A 15,872-nucleotide genomic window follows, 5' to 3' on the forward strand; every position below is an offset into this window, starting at 1 on the left:
GCAGGAAAGTATATGTGGACATCAACTGAGGATATGCTGAATCTTTGTTGAGATCCCTACGGTTAAACAGTTTGCCAGTGTTCACTCTCGAGGACGGCAAACAAACGTCTATTGAGGCTTGGTCTTGAGTGTGCCCATATAAGCAAACCACGGTATAAGTCATCATCTTTAGGAGGGCAGGAAAAATAAATGCCCAAAAAAAGCTTAGAGAATCAACTGAGGACAAGAGAAGCAATTAACCAGAACAATGTAGAGTGCTATCAAATCCCCTTGTTCACAACAGATACAAAGGAGAAATCCTGAAGCCAAAACATGGTATTCCCACATGGATTTGAATGAAACTGAATACATCATTACTCTAATTACTAGCCAAGTAACCAGATTTCATTTTAATACCAGTGACTAATTGGTTCAGCTGTTTTCTTTAGTATTAACCAACAGACTGCAGTACCTGCAAAATTTTCATTAGAACAACTTCGTCACTGGCTGGGTCAGTGCCAACAAAGCGTGCATGTGTGACAGCATCAGCCATGTTTTCAATTCCCTCTGCCGCACCTTCATGACTAGGATCTGCAGAAAATTATGAATATAAAAATGCTTTAACTTTTCATCAACATACTTTGTAGTGATAAATGAATGCCACGTCTGATTAATGGCTTAAAACTTGCAACACAAATGAGCTGTTTCACAGACTTAATCTATTAATAGAACATTCAACAGACTTGGCTGTGATTGAGCCAGAGGCTTTATCTAATGATCAGTAAAGTGCCAGCTTATTAATTACATATTGGGTTAACTAAAACAACCAACCTAAAATTGAACCAAGTGAGGGTCGTGTCATCCAGGTGTACATGGGTTGGAAACTTTGTCTTGGACTTTTAGCAACTAGAAGGCCTTGGTAAGAAGTAAAAACCTTCAGCTGAGGCAAAACAAACTGGTAGTGCTATTATGCAGGTCCTTGAGTTTGGTATAAGCAGGACAGCATTGTAACATACTGCCTTCCTGCAACAAAATTACATGTTCACATGTCCACTAGGTACATGGGTTCACCAAAAACTTCAAAGCAATCCTCCCTTGGTGTCTGGAGGAAGGAGAATGAGGTCAACCCGAGCGGCTACCCTACATCTTAAGCAACATTAGCAGTGGCAGTACGTCAGTAACTGGCTGCGGGTTCTTTGGATATGGATGAGGAGAAACACAGCAGGCAATTTTGAGGGTTGAGAGGCAGGGAGGCTTGGGTGAAATGATGACGCTTTTGGATTATGTAAGAATAGACAGCCACATAATAAATCATTGCTATTTCTAAAGCACATGTATTAGCATTCTAAAGTCAAGAGCCATTGACAGAAAAACGCAGTTACATTACAGTAAAAGGTTGCAAAATCAAAATTCACAACATCAGATTTACAAGAACCTGGAAATCAATAATGTTCTCACTACATCACAGTCACATAAGGTCTTATTGATTATAAATAATGTTACTGCCATCAATGAGGAAGGAGTTCCCAAATCAGGAGGGGGGAAATGATGGAGTTAACTATCAGCTACTTTCAAGTTCAATGGAAGATATTTTTGTGAGCATCCTTAGTTGACATGGCTAGAAAGAATTGCAGTATTGCTTGTCCACGCAGAAAGGTAATGTACAGCTCAGTTATGTGGAAAGAAGTTTTGTGCTGTGAGCAAATTGGATTGCTTAGAAGAGCACTATAATGCTAAGTGTAATAGTCTTCAAGCTGCTTTTGTTGCATTCATCCCATTTTCTACAGTTAAACTTTAATCTTCCCAGGACTAAAATATTACTGCAAATTATGAACTAGGTATTTATAACACATTATATGTTTAGATAGCTTTAAAAAAATATCCAACTGCAAGGAAAAGTATCAATCTTCTGGTCATGTGATGTTTTTCTCTTACTAAGAAAAATTAAAACAGGCACCAACAGGAAAAATGAATCAAGATACCAAAAGAAAGTTGTTTATAAATTGGAAACTTTCACATTACAGCTAGTTGGGAGTAATGTGGTCCGAATCAGTACCAATCTCCAAACCAGCTAATACTGGACTGTTTTTGTAAAATGCTTTAAATGTAGTCCAGCAATTAAAAACTAAAATGTCCTTAAGGGCCACCGATTGTATTTTTCAATAAAAAGTATCACAACTGAAACAATTTAAGGTCCTACATACAAACGTACGAATTAAGAGCAAGATTAGGCCACTCAGCCCTACGAGTCTGCTCCACCATTCAATATAATAGCTTATCCAATTACAACCTCAACTCTGCATTCCTGGCTACCCCCGATAACCTTTCACCCACTTGCTTATCAACAATCTCTCTCTGCCTTAAAAATATTCAAAGACTCTGCTTCCACCAGCTTTTGATGAAAAGGGTTCCAAAGATTCTCAACCCTCAGAAAAAATTTCTCCTTATCTCTGTCCTAAATGGGTGACCCCTTATTTTTAAACAGCGGGCCCAAGGACTAGATTCTCCCACAAGAGGAAACATCAAGATCCCATAGGATCTTATATGTTTCAATCAAGTCGCCTCTTACTCTTCTGAACTCCAGCAGATACAAGCCTAGCCTGCCCAACCTTTCCTCATAAGACAACCCTTCTAATCCAAGTATTAATTTAGTAAATCTTCCCTGAACTGCTTCCAATGCCTTTACATCCTTCCCTAAATAAAGCAACCAATACTGTGGGTGCTCCAGGTGTGCTCTCACCAATATTCCATATAACTGAAGTATAACCTCCTCCTACTTGTGTATTCAATTCTCCTCGCAATGAATAATAACATTCTATTAGCTTAGCCTTTTGTGATTCATACACTAGGGCACCTAGATCACTGCATTTCAGAGCTCTGTAATCTCTTGCCATTTAGATAATATGTTTCTTGTTTATTCTTCCTGTCAAAATGGACAAATTCACACTTTCCCACACTATACTCCATTTGCCAGGTCTTTACCCATTCCCTTAACCTATCTATATCCCTTTGTAGCCTCCTTGTGTCCTCTTCACACTTGATTATCTTGCATATCTTTGTGTCATCAGCAAATTTAGTAACCAGACCTTGAGTTCCTTCATCCAAGTCATTTATATAAATTGTAAAAAGTTGAGGTCCCAGCACTGATCCCTGTGGCACACCGCTCATTACATCCTGCCAACCAGAAAAATACCCATTTATGTTTGCTCTCTTTCCTGTTAGTTAGCCAATCTTCTATCCATGCCAATATGTTACCCCTTACACCATGAGCTTCTATTTTTCACAATAACTTTTGATGTGGCACCTTATCATATGCTTTCTGGAAATCTAAATACAGTACATCCACTGGTTCCCCATTATCCACAGCATATGTTACTTCTTCAAAGAACTGTAATAAATTGGTTAAACATGATTTTCCTCTCCCAAAGCCCTGTTGAGTCTCCCTGATTACCCTGAATTTTTCCAAGTGCTCTGCTATAACATCTTTAATAATACCTTCCAACATTTTCTCTATGACAGATTTTAAGCTAACTGGCCTGTAGTTTCTGCTTTCAGTCTCTCTGCCTTTTTGAATAAAGGAGATATATTTGCTATTTTCCAATCTAATGAAACCTTCCCCAAATCTAGGGAATTTTGGAGAAATGAAACCAGTGCTGGTGTATTCTAATTGCAACAAAATTTGCCATCCCAGACCCGAATGTTGGAGATTGCGAGGCAAGCCAGTTGGCCTTGTAAGGCTTCACGAGTAGTCTCCCGAAGGACCCCCCGATGGGTAGTGCAGCAGAGTCTCTCGCTGCAGAAACTTACTCATTGGAGGTCATGGCACTATGCATGTCCCCCTACCCGGCCCAAAACGTGACCAAATCCGTGGTACTGCGCCAGGGCACAGCAGCCACCCAGTTCTTAATGTTAGAGGGAAACTTCCCCCCCCCTCCCCCCCACAGCCCCCAAGTTCTCCCTAAAGACCCAAGCCCTGATCAGTGGAGTGGGAGGAGGCCCCGTGTTTGCAATCCTCCATATAGGTATATCTAGAGTGTGACCTTGTTTCAGGCCCTTTTACAGTAGGAATTATCCCTAAGCTACCAGTGGCAGGAATCGATTTCCTCGTTGGAACTGATTTGGCTGACAGCCAGATGCTAGCCAGCAAAAGAGACAAGACCAAGCAGCAGAAATCTGCAGAAGAGCAGAAAGCTGGAGAAGGTCCAGAGGCCCAAAAAGGGTGGGATAGCACCCACAAACCTCGAGCAAGAGCTGCTCGAAGGTAGCAAGGCCAAAGCCAGCCTAGTAGAATTAAACAGGGTCCAGAGAAGCCCCCTAGAATCGGAAATAGCTTCCCCAAATTAAATAGGGACCAGAGAAGTCCTAAAGCAGGCCAAGAAAGAGTGACGGATATGCCCCATGTGGCCGAAGAGCCTGAAAGAAGACAGGTTATTAAACTCAAAAAGGAAAAGGTTAAGCACTTGCCCGAAGTATAGTTGGCAAAAATATTCTCTCCAGCATTAAATAGGAACAAAGGGAGTTTCCAACCCAATCAGCAGATAGGGAGGGAGATGTCTCCCCGAGCCAAAAAGCCACGAGGGAGAATGGCTGGAGCTTCACCCCCACTTGAGGGCTATGGTGTTCCAGAGGACATGGAACATGTCAGGACAGCGCCCGAGCCAGGAAAGCCCGTGATCGATTTTGCTGACCGCTTTATGGTGAATTTAAATGTGGAGCAGAAAGGTTCCCAAATTGGCCCTGAAACAGAGGGTGATGCCCCACATAGTTGATAAGCCACCTGGAGGTAAGCAAGAACTGACCATCCCCCAGAGGGCAGTAGTGCCCCAAAAGACTGAACCCATCATGCAAATGAACAGCAGAGGGACCCCAACCAGATTGGACACCATGCTCACCCATCATCACGCAGAATTGCAAAAGGGCAGGACAGAGTTAACCACCCCTTTTAAAATATTCATAACCACCCCCCACCCCCACCCAAAAAAAAGGCTACAGCCCTATAGCCACATCTGATATGGATTCGGGAGAGGCCCCTGCCAGAAGGCCATCTTCTTGTCATCCTGGCCCAGAAAGGCTGGCTGAGGTTAGGGGCCAATTGCTCACCTGCTGCTGTGCCAACCAAAAGCACCTAGCACCAGAAGCTGGAACTCTCCAGTTGGGCTAGCGCTGGAGCTGGACCCCGAACTGGAATCCCCTTAAGAGGTCAAGGTCCCCTTTAAAACACACCATTCTCCTGACCCTCAGCCGAAGCCCAGTCTCTGGGTTGAAAACCTGGGCTCACAGGTTACTAAAGTGGACAAGCAGGAGCTAAGCTGGACAAGAACAGCTCAGCCCTATGATCCCAGGGCCTGGCACCAACAGAGTGAGATGTCCAGCCCTCCCCTGAGGATCACCCAGAGACACCTGACCATCACTTGCTCCCTGAGTGCTAATCACAGTGTAAAATTCCCAGGCCCTTTTTGATGACATTTAATCAGGAGGTTGGAGTGCCTGACCCCGAACAGAGAGAAGTCAGAACTCCAGCACTGAATAGACTTCCCCAGACAGATGAATTTCAAATCCTCCCAAACACATAAGCCTGCCCAAATCCCAGGACCAGGCCATATCCTTGCAGATACTTTGTACTGGGTTTAAACCACTAAACAAAAAAATGTAGCAGGACACCACCATTTCCCCTGCTGTGTGTCTGATGTGCCAGTGTGAATGAGACAATGCCTGTATTCTTTGACGCTTCCTATTCTTCCTTCCCTGAGGCCACATTAAAAAAAGATGAGATGAAATGAAATTCATTTCATTTTTCTCCAATGGAGGAGATGTCTCCCGGCCAGAAGACAGGATGTAAAATATATCTGTCAACCTGGTTACTCTATAATTTTTTTAAATGGACAAAGGCTTTTCCCTGACTAGCCATGACTCATACCAGAGGAATTTCTAAACTTCAGAAACCAGCAGGGACCTCATTATCTTGAAAGTTGCACTAATGCCCCTGTGACTGCAGAAAATCAAATTCCAAAGAAATGCACCAAGATCTTTTACATTTCTAAAGTAGAGCTGTCCAACAGAGATGGCATGCCTGCAAGGATGAAAGTGACCCTGACTTCTCTATTAAACACATCAAGATTCCAGGCCTCAGAAAATACATCCTTTGTCCAACACCGAGGAGAAGAGTGTGAGGTATGTCATATGATCTCCCCCAAGGTGCTAGAACCTGTAATATTGCCATTTGGAACTGAACCCAGGTAGTCCACCATGTTTACCATCTAACAGGTAGCAGGAAAAAGAGCTCTGTCCAGGTAAACTGCCTCGCCCTCATCTTCACTGTACTACTGGAATACTGGAACTCCTGTGTCAGTGCCTATAAAACTCATTCATCTCTACATGCCTTCTTCTATCGTGGAAGCCCTCGCTTCTGGAAAGTTGAATCACACTGCAACAGCTTCAGCCTGTTAACCTCTGAAGGAATACACCACTGGACTTTTGATTCTAGACTCCGGACTCACATGAAACCATAACTCTTATTTTTATTGTGGTCTTGCCCTGTACCCCTTTCTTTCCCTTATCCCTCTTTTATTATATGATTGGCACAGGGCGGGCGCCGGAAAACCACGCGTTTTGTGTGAGAGAGAAAATAAACCAACTCTCTTATTTTAACTTATCTCGGGTTTGCTGTGGGGTTATTAATAGAGGACTGGATCACCCCAAACTGAAGGGTTGGGGAAAACACGTCACCACTTATATCGGGGGAAATGAGAAATCAAAAATACCCATCTGTAAACAGAAAGTTGGTAAAAGGAGAAATTAGGACTGTTTAAATTAGACTCCTGTCTGTAACACTACCTTTGCCCACTGGATTTTCCCAGTCTTTATGCAAGTTAAAATCCACCATGATTATTGCCGTACCTTTCTGACAAGCTCCCATTATTTGTTCCTTTATACCCTGTCCTACTGTATGTTTACTGTTAGGGGGCCTGTACACCGCTCCAACAAGTGACTTCTTGTTTTTATTTCTCATCTCTACCAAAACCATTTCTATATCCTGGCTTCCTGAACTTAGGTCATCCCTCTCTATTGTGCTAATACCATAATGAATTAGCAGAGCCACCCCTTTGCCTTTTTGTAGCTTCCTGGCCTTCCTAGGGCTAGCAACAAATAGGGCCACAGTACAAAAAAAAGTGTAAAATGTTAAAAAGATAAGTCTAAAGGCACTGTATCTGAATGCATGGAGCATTCACAATGAAGTAGATGAATTAATAGAGAAAAAGATGTAAACGGGTATGCTATGATTGTGATTACAGAGACATGGCTGTAGGACGACCTAGACTGGGAACTGAATATCCAACAGTATTCGATATTTAGGAAGGGCAGGCAAAAAGGGAAAACAGGTGGAGTAGTGTTGTTAGTTAAGGATGAAATCTGTGCAATAGTGAGAAAGGATATTGGATCAGAAATTCTGGATGTGGAGGAGCTAAGCATTAAGGAATGGAAAACGTTGCTGGGAGTTGTCTATAGGCCTCCAAACAGTACTGGTAAGGTAGGGGATGTCATGAAAGAGGAAATTAAAGATGGATGTAACAAGGGTGCTACTGTAATCATGGGTGACTTTAATCTACATATAGATTGGGCAAACCAAATTAGCAATAATACTGTAGCAGATGAATTCCTGGTGTCAGTATGAGATTTTTTTTAGACCAGGAAGTTGATGAACCAACTAGGGAAAAGGTTATCCTAGATTTGGTATTGTGCAATGAGAAGGGGTTAATTAGTCAACTTGTTGTGTGGGGTCCTTTAGGGAACAGTGACCATAATATGATAGAATTCTTCATTAGGATGGAAAGTGTAGTCACTAAATCTAAACAAAGGAAACTATGAAAATGTGAGGTGTGAGTTGGCTACGATAGATTGGGGAACTTCATTAACAGGCAATGGTGGACAGGCAATGGCTAATATTTAAGGAACAAATGTATGCATTGCAACAGTTATACATTCCTTTCTGGAGCAAAAACACAACAGGAAAAGCAGCTCAACCATGGCTAAAAAAATAAATTAAGGATAGTATTAGATCCAAAGAGGAGTCATATAAAGTTGCTAGATAAAGCAGCAAGCCCGAAGATTGGGTGCAGTTTAGAATTCAGCAAAGGAAGACCAAGAGATTGATTAAGAGGGGCAAAATAGATCGTGAGTAAATGTGCAAGGAGCATAAAAACTGACTGTAACAGCTTCTATTAAGTATGTAAAAAAAAAAGATTAGTGAAGACAAATGTAGGTTCCTTACAGTCTACTTTAGTCCCATCTTCATAGAAGATGACATAAATCACTTCCCAGAAATGCTAAGGAACCAAGGAGAAATTGAAGGAAATTAGTATTTGTAAAATATAGTGCTGGAGAAATTAATGGGACTGGAAGTCAATAAGTCCCCAGGACCTAATAATCTACATCCCAGGGCACTAAAGGCAGTGGCCATGGAAATAGTGGGTGCGTTGATTGTCATCTTCCAAAATTCTGTAGATTCTGAAACAGGTTCAGCAGATAGTGGGGTTACATTTGCTACCCTCCTATCTAAAAATGGAGGGAGGGAGAAAACAGCAAATTACAGACTGGTTAGCTTAACATCAGTAGTAGGGAAAATGCTAGAGTCTATTATGAAGAATGTGATAACAGGACACTTATAAAATATCAACAAAGTCAACATGGATTTATGAAAGGGAAATCATGTTTGACAAAGCTATTGGAGGTTTTTAAGGACATAACTAGTAGAATAAACATGGGAGAACCAGTGGATTTGATGTATTTGGATTTTCAGAAAGCTTTTGGTAAAGTCCCACATAAGAGGTTGATGTGCAAAATTAAAACACATGGGATTGGGGGTAATATATTGGCATGGATTGAGAATTGGTTCACAGACAGGAAACAGAGTAGGAATAAATGGGTCTTTATTGGAATGGCAGGCGGCAACTAGTGGGGCTTGGTCCCCAGCTATTCACAATATACATCCATGATTTAGACGTGGGAATCAAATGTAATATTTCCAAGTTTGCTCACGACACAAAACTAGGTGGGAATGTGAGTAGTGAGATGGATGTAAAGGGGCTTCAAGGCAATTTAGACAAGTTGAGTGAATGGGCAAATACATGGCAGATGCAATATAACGTCATTAAGTGTGAAGTTATCCACTTTGGTAGGAAAAATAGAATGGCAGAGTATTATTTAAATAGTGACAAATTGGGAAATGCTGATGGACAAAGGGGCCTCGGTGTCCTTGTACATCAATCACTGAAAGCAAGCATGCAAGTGCAGCAAACAGTTAAAGCGGCAAATGGCATGTTGGCCTTCATTGTAAGAGGGATTTGAGTACAGGAGCAAGGATGTCTTACTGCAGCTGAACTGGGCCTTGTTGAGACCACACCTGGAGTATTGTGTGCAGTTTTGGTCCCCTTACCAAAGAAAGGGTACATTTGCCATAAAAGAAGTGCAGCCAATCATCTCCAGACTGGTTTCTGGGATGGCAGGATTGTCGTATGAGAAGAGATTGGGTTGACTAGGCCTATATTCACTGGAGTTTAGAAGAATGAAAGGGGATCTCAGTGAAACATATAAAATTCTGACAGAGCTGGGCAGACTGGACGCAGGGAAGATATTTCCCCTGGCTGGGGGTCCAGGACAAGGGGTCACAATCTCAGGATACAGGGTAGGCCATTTAGGACTGAGATGAGAAGAAACTTCTTCACTCAGAGGGTGGTGAATCTGTGGAATTCTCTTCCATAGAGGGCTGTGGAGGCCAAGTCACTGAATATATTTAAGAAAGAAATAAGTAGATTTTTCTAGACTCTAAAGGCATCAAGGGGTATGGGGGGGTGCGGCAAGAGTATGGCTTTGAGATAAGATGATCGTCCATGATCATACTAAATGGCAGAGCAGGCACAAAGGGTCGAATTACCTACTCCTGCTCCTATTTTCTATGTTTCCATGTATTCATCTCTAATTTTATGCATCCTATGCCGATTTGCACGTGGCTCCAATAATATTCCAGAGATTATTACCTTTGACATTATGCTTTTTAATGTAGTGCCTAACTCCTCATTCTCTATGCAGAACTTCTTTCCTTGTTCTACCTATGTCATTGATACCTACATAAACCACAACTGGATCCTTCCTCCTCCCACATCCTGCAGCCTTGACACATCACCTGTCCTGTCATCCTTAAAATGTTTTAATTAATTTTATTATACACTTATTTTCCTTTTTTTATATATCTTATTAACTATACCACAAGTTCATATCCTATTTTAAACCTCAGGACTGGAATCTTAACCCACTTACCAATACTCACCAAACAAAGAATCAATTCCTCCAGGGTGAAATAGGTTAAAAAAAATTGTAAAAGGAAAGGAACACCTCTTTCCCCAACTCACCAAATTCCCATGCATGTACTCAGTTCCAAAACTGCATTTGTCTGCTTTAGCTACACTAAAGAACCCTAAATTTATAGTAAACTCAACTGCAGCTAGAGAAACCAGATTCAACCAGTTGGCTAAATAACTACCCAGCTCTCTCAGCAGTGTGTGTTTACCATGCCTAAATCCTATAATCTGATTCATCACTTGACCAAACTACTTTGATTACATATTTTACAACACAAAAATCGATTCCACTACTGATTCTAAACCTTTGCAAACCAAATGGCCTAAAGCATACTACAGCTTTCTGCTCAGCAAATATCACTTCCATAAATGCACACTGGTATTTACTTGGGTCTGACTAATATACTGACAAGTTCATCAACACTTATAAAGTTCTCTGTCTAATATTACCAAACTTCTACATTAACTAGGCCATCTTTCAATGCAACAGATTTGTGGTCACTTTCTTTGTATCATGTACCCAAAGAATGTACAGACAGAAATTCTTTGTGCAATGTAAATAAATTTGCAAAAACTTTGGTGATATATCAGTAAATTCCAAGACTGTTTGGCAGAGTTTTTTGAAAGTGTGTGGCTATCAGATTGTAGGATGTAAGGTACACTTAAAGGCATTGCTGTTAAATCATTGAAAGAAAATGGAAATTCTACAAATGTATTAAAAACAAACTTCAAGTCACAAATAAAACCCAACTAGATTACATGATGGGGCACCAACTCCCCGCTCCAATACCTCCAAGTGTATTCTGCCTTTGGGTGGAAGATTAAACCAAGGCCCAGTCATCTGTCTAGTGGTTCTGATGAATGTTAAAGATCCCATGGCACTATTTGAAAATCATATAGCACTTCTGGCATCCTACTTCAACCAAAAACAGAGGAGTAGGTTACTCATCACACTACAGTCTGTTTGATGCTGGTGCAGCATGGCCATCTTGGATTACAATATTGTCAATACGCTCCAAGAAAAAAAATATTCACAGTCCAGAGCACTTACATATTTGCCTAACGAGACATGGTGCTTTATAAATGCAAAATAATTTTTCAACTGTGCTCCTGAGCTGCTAATCTCAGTGCTGTTGATGGAGGGAGGCACGAAGCAGATGCAGCAGAGAGAAAAAAAGAACAGAGCCAGTGTCATCACCAAGCTTCAATTATGTGCTTCCCTACAACAGCAGCAACTTGCACGTTTCACAGTAAAACATCCAAGGTGCTTCACAAGAGTGTTAACAAACAAAATTTTACTTTGAGCCACATAGGAGATATCAGCTTAGTCACAAAGGTAGGTTTTGAGAAGCGTCTTAAAAGAAAAGGGGGGGTACAGAAATGGAGGGGTTTAAGGCAGGAATTCCAGGATTTCGGACCCACATGACTGAAGTATAGCCATCAATAATGGAGCAATAAAAATCAGTGTTGTGCAAGAGACCTGGTATAAGGGGACAGAGGTCCCAGATGGTTGTGGGAGGTTACAGAAATAGGGTGGGCCGAGGCCATGGAAGGATTTGAAAACTAGAACGAGCATGCCAGACAGGAAGCCAAAGAGCACAGGGGGTGGTGGGTGAACGAGACTTGGTGGGAGTTTGGGTATGGGCAGAGAGTTCTGGATGAACTCAACTTTACAGGAGGTGCAAGATCCCTAGGAGTTCCCTCAAAATGAACATTAGCAAATGCCTACTATAAGATTAGCTGACAGCTGTATGTGAAAGAGAGCAAACAGAATCAGAATCATTCAATATCTCAAAAAAAGCTCTGTTACAATATCATATTGTGTTACTGTTGATATCTAACGCTAAAAAAAGCTACAGTAGTCTTTTGCCTGTGTTGTGTTTGAATCCCTGTCCTAACTAAATTGAACAAAGACAATATCAAAAGTTAATTTTACAAAAAGCACTAAAGAATTTAAAGGTTTTACAACATAGGCATGTAGAGACACTTGATCTCTGGAAGTAATTCCTTTTTTATTTGCGTCTGGAACTACACAAAAGCCATTGCTGAATGAAGTGAAAGAAAGCTAATCAGTAAAACTTGACATTACAGGTGCTGTTTCAGAAACAAACTAGTCCCACTTGCTCCAAAGTGTCTGTTTTCACCATGCTGATCATAAACTATGATTAACTGCTGTCATGCCATCACTCAAGGTCCAGCAGTTCATTCATTCACTATTTTGTTGTCCACAAATGCAGTTTCTGGTTCACTTCCAAGTAGGGGGTGAATGAAATACATCAATTCAACTTGGAGCTACCTCGCTTCCTCTAAATTCAAAAAGGATACACTGAGGTGACCAAATCAAGCAGAGAAGGATGAGAAAGGGAGGGGAATGAGGGAAAAAGAAACAGTCAAAGCAAGGCATGGGGGTAAGGGATGGTTGCTGTGGAGGCAAGGGGAAATACAAAGAGGGAGACTGGGTTGCAGAAGAAGAGTTCAGTACAAAGGGCTATATGGCTGCATCAACAAATTAGTTTCTGCCAATTTTTTTTTTTAAAACTCAAATCATCAGGTTTATCGTTGAACAAATAATGTCAGCACATTATAGGATTCTCATATTCCACAGCAAGGAACAAACATAGCAAAATGCCAATAATAAGTATAAAAACTGAAGATACTGGAAATCTGAAACAAACCCAGAAACATCAATTCCTCTGTTCTCTCCACAGATGCAGCAGGATTTGCTTGGTGTTCTGGTTTTGTGACAGTAAAATGCAAGTTCATTTAATCTTTAGTAAGCAATCAAACCAGTATTACTTGTGAAGTGACAGATTTTAACGATAAAGTCCATCAGTTCTTTAAGATGGAAGAGAAACCTATTTAATGGAATGCTAATTGAATCCAAGCGTAAATGTAGTGACTAAAGTTAAACATTGGTTTACAATTTCAAAATTTTGATTATACTGTTGCTAAAACACTTTTTTATTTCATAAAAATATAGACAAGAGGAAAAGGGATTGAGAAAAGATCAAGAAGATGTATATTTATACAACATCTTACCACATGCTTCAATATTTGCCAAAAATGCTCCACAAAAAATCAAATACGCTTGAAGGAAAGTCACTGTTGCTGTGTAAGTGAGTATGGAAGCCGTTGCACAATAGTCCACAGAGCTTTAGAGAACAATTTTTAGTCAAATATCTTACTTTTTATTCCTCAATTTTTATATTTCAGATCATTTCATTCTTTATCAAATACAAACTTCTCAGGCAAAACACGTTGGGAAAAAATAAAAAAGGCTTGGGTTGGGACAATGAAAATTTCTCTTTATAATGTTACTTCAGTCCAAGTACACACTGCTTCATTTTAACACACTGTTGAAGCGCTCACCATTTAAGTCCCATTCAAGGACTACACTGTAAATGCCTCACATTTCAAAATCTTATATCTCTATTGTTTCATATCTTCAGTTGTATAATAACATCGTGTACTTGTAGAGGCACTTCTAACATAACTCAACACCCTAGGGCACTTAATGCAAGAGAAAACAAGACTGAGCTACAGGAGAGAAATTAGGGAAATATTTAAGGTGGCCAGAGGAATCGCAACAAAAATAGGATTACTGAGTTTGCACAGGGTGCACAATCAACATATCTTAAAGTGCATGTTCAACAAAGTGCTGCAGGGGGGGTGCAGATGGGGCAAGCCAGGGAGAAACTTATAAAGGAGGTCAAGGATTTGAACAGAGTATATTGGGACATGGGGAGGGGTGATGGACGATATATCTGGTTAAGATCTCCTCACTGCAGGCTTGTGAGACCGAGAAATTTTTGTTGTTTTATATGGTACTAGATAGTAATTCAGCCAGATGAACTTTATGGGACAGATATAATTATTTACACTTTTCATAATGGCAGATCTTAGTAATTTAAAAAGATTCAGGAAAATGGGCTTGGGCTTGATCTTAGTTATCAAGGTGGGTGAATAAAGATTCCAAAGTCATAGGACATGAATAAAGTTGATTGTACGATTATAAAAAATGAAATGATCAATGAATAATAGGGCTGAATTTTCCCCTGTCGAGCACGAACCCGACCAGTGCCCCCAATCAGGTGCACACCACCATTTTACATGGGCAGGCCAATTAAGGCCCACATAGCGTGACGCACACCCAGAAGCATTGTGCGCTCCCTGTGCAGGCAGAGGGAATTCCCCGAGTTGGGGGTCTGCGCTCTTTCGTGCATGTGCGCAATAGAGCGCAGAAATCTCCCTGAGGCATGGAGGTGCCTCAGGGAGACCAGTTTAAGTTCTGGAATATTTAATAAAGGTGAAAAAAGATTTTAAGGACATGTCCCCACAAGTGAAACTGTCACGAGCTGGGACAGGTCCATTAATTTTTACAAAAAATTTTATTTAAATAATAAACCCTTCATGAAACCTCATCCCACCCGTGGATGAGGTTTCATGAGAAATGCAAAGGCCGCCTGGGCTCTTTGTCTGCCTGTCAACCATAAGGTTGGATGGGCAGCATTTTTAACAACTTTAATTACTTTGTTAATGGCCTTAAAAGGCCTTTGATGGTTCGGCGGGCAAGCAGCTGACGTGACCATGCGCCTGCCGAACTGACAATCTAAATGACGTGCAGTGAGGTTGGGACACCCATCCAATGTCACCGTGTCCCACTCGCCAACAGGAAAATTCTTCCCATAGAATCATAGAATGGTTACAGCACAGAAGGCAGTCATTCAGCTCACCATGTCTATGCTGGCTCTTTGAAGGAGCAATTTCTCTAGTGCCACTCCCCCTCCTTCTCCCTGTAGCCCGGCACATTCTTCCTTTACAGAGAATAATTCAATTCCCTCTTGAATGCTTCAATTGAACCTGCCTCCATCGCACTCCCAGGCAGTACACTGCAGATCCTAACCACTCACTGCATGACAAAGCTTTCCTTGTGTTGTCATTGCTTCTTTTGCCAATTACCTAAATACACACCTCTGGTTCTCGATCATTTCACCAATGGGAACAAGTTTCTCCCTATCTACTCCGTCCAGACCCCTCATGATTTTGAATATCTCTGTCAAATCTCCCCTCAATCTTCTCTTCTGAGGAGAACAAATCCAACGCCTCCAAACTATGTAACTGAAGTCCTCCTCCTTGGAACCATTCTCGTGAATCTTTTCTGCACTCGCTCTAATGCCTTCACATCCTTCCTGAAGTGTGGCACTCCAGAAATGAATGCAATACTCCAGCTGAGGCCAAACAAGTATTTTACCCAGGTTTAACATAATTTCCTTGCTTTTGTGTACTATGCCCCTATTGATAAAGCCCAGGATGCCATATGCTTTATTAACTACACATGCAACCTGTGCTTATATACACAAGTCCCTCTTCTCCCACATCCCCTTTAGAATTGTAGCCTTTATCTTATATTATCTCTCCACCTTCTTCCTACTAAATGAATCAGTTTACACTTTTCTACATTATAATTTCATCTGCCCTTGTCCACCCATTCCATCAACCTGTCCTTTTGAAGTTCTACACTATCCTTCTCACAATTCA

The 15,872-nt window shown here is 41.1% G+C and overlaps 1 protein-coding gene across 6 annotated transcripts in view; it reads right to left on the bottom strand.

The window, feature by feature from the left end:
• Nucleotides 1–15,872, bottom strand: part of gbf1 (golgi brefeldin A resistant guanine nucleotide exchange factor 1) — a 203,183-nt gene that overhangs the window by 87,663 nt on the left and 99,648 nt on the right. For 5 of the 6 annotated variants that reach the window (XM_041176616.1, XM_041176619.1, XM_041176618.1 and 2 more), the window contains exon 5: nucleotides 452–570. The exons of the other annotated variant lie outside the window; for it this stretch is intronic. In XM_041176616.1, coding sequence (XP_041032550.1) covers nucleotides 452–570 — 119 coding nt within the window. The remainder of the gene's footprint in view (nucleotides 1–451; nucleotides 571–15,872) is intronic. 6 annotated transcript variants of the gene reach the window in all.

Source organism: Carcharodon carcharias, chromosome 28 (genome assembly GCF_017639515.1).
Source record: "Carcharodon carcharias isolate sCarCar2 chromosome 28, sCarCar2.pri, whole genome shotgun sequence".
In the NCBI taxonomy this organism is placed as follows: domain Eukaryota; kingdom Metazoa; phylum Chordata; class Chondrichthyes; order Lamniformes; family Lamnidae; genus Carcharodon; species Carcharodon carcharias.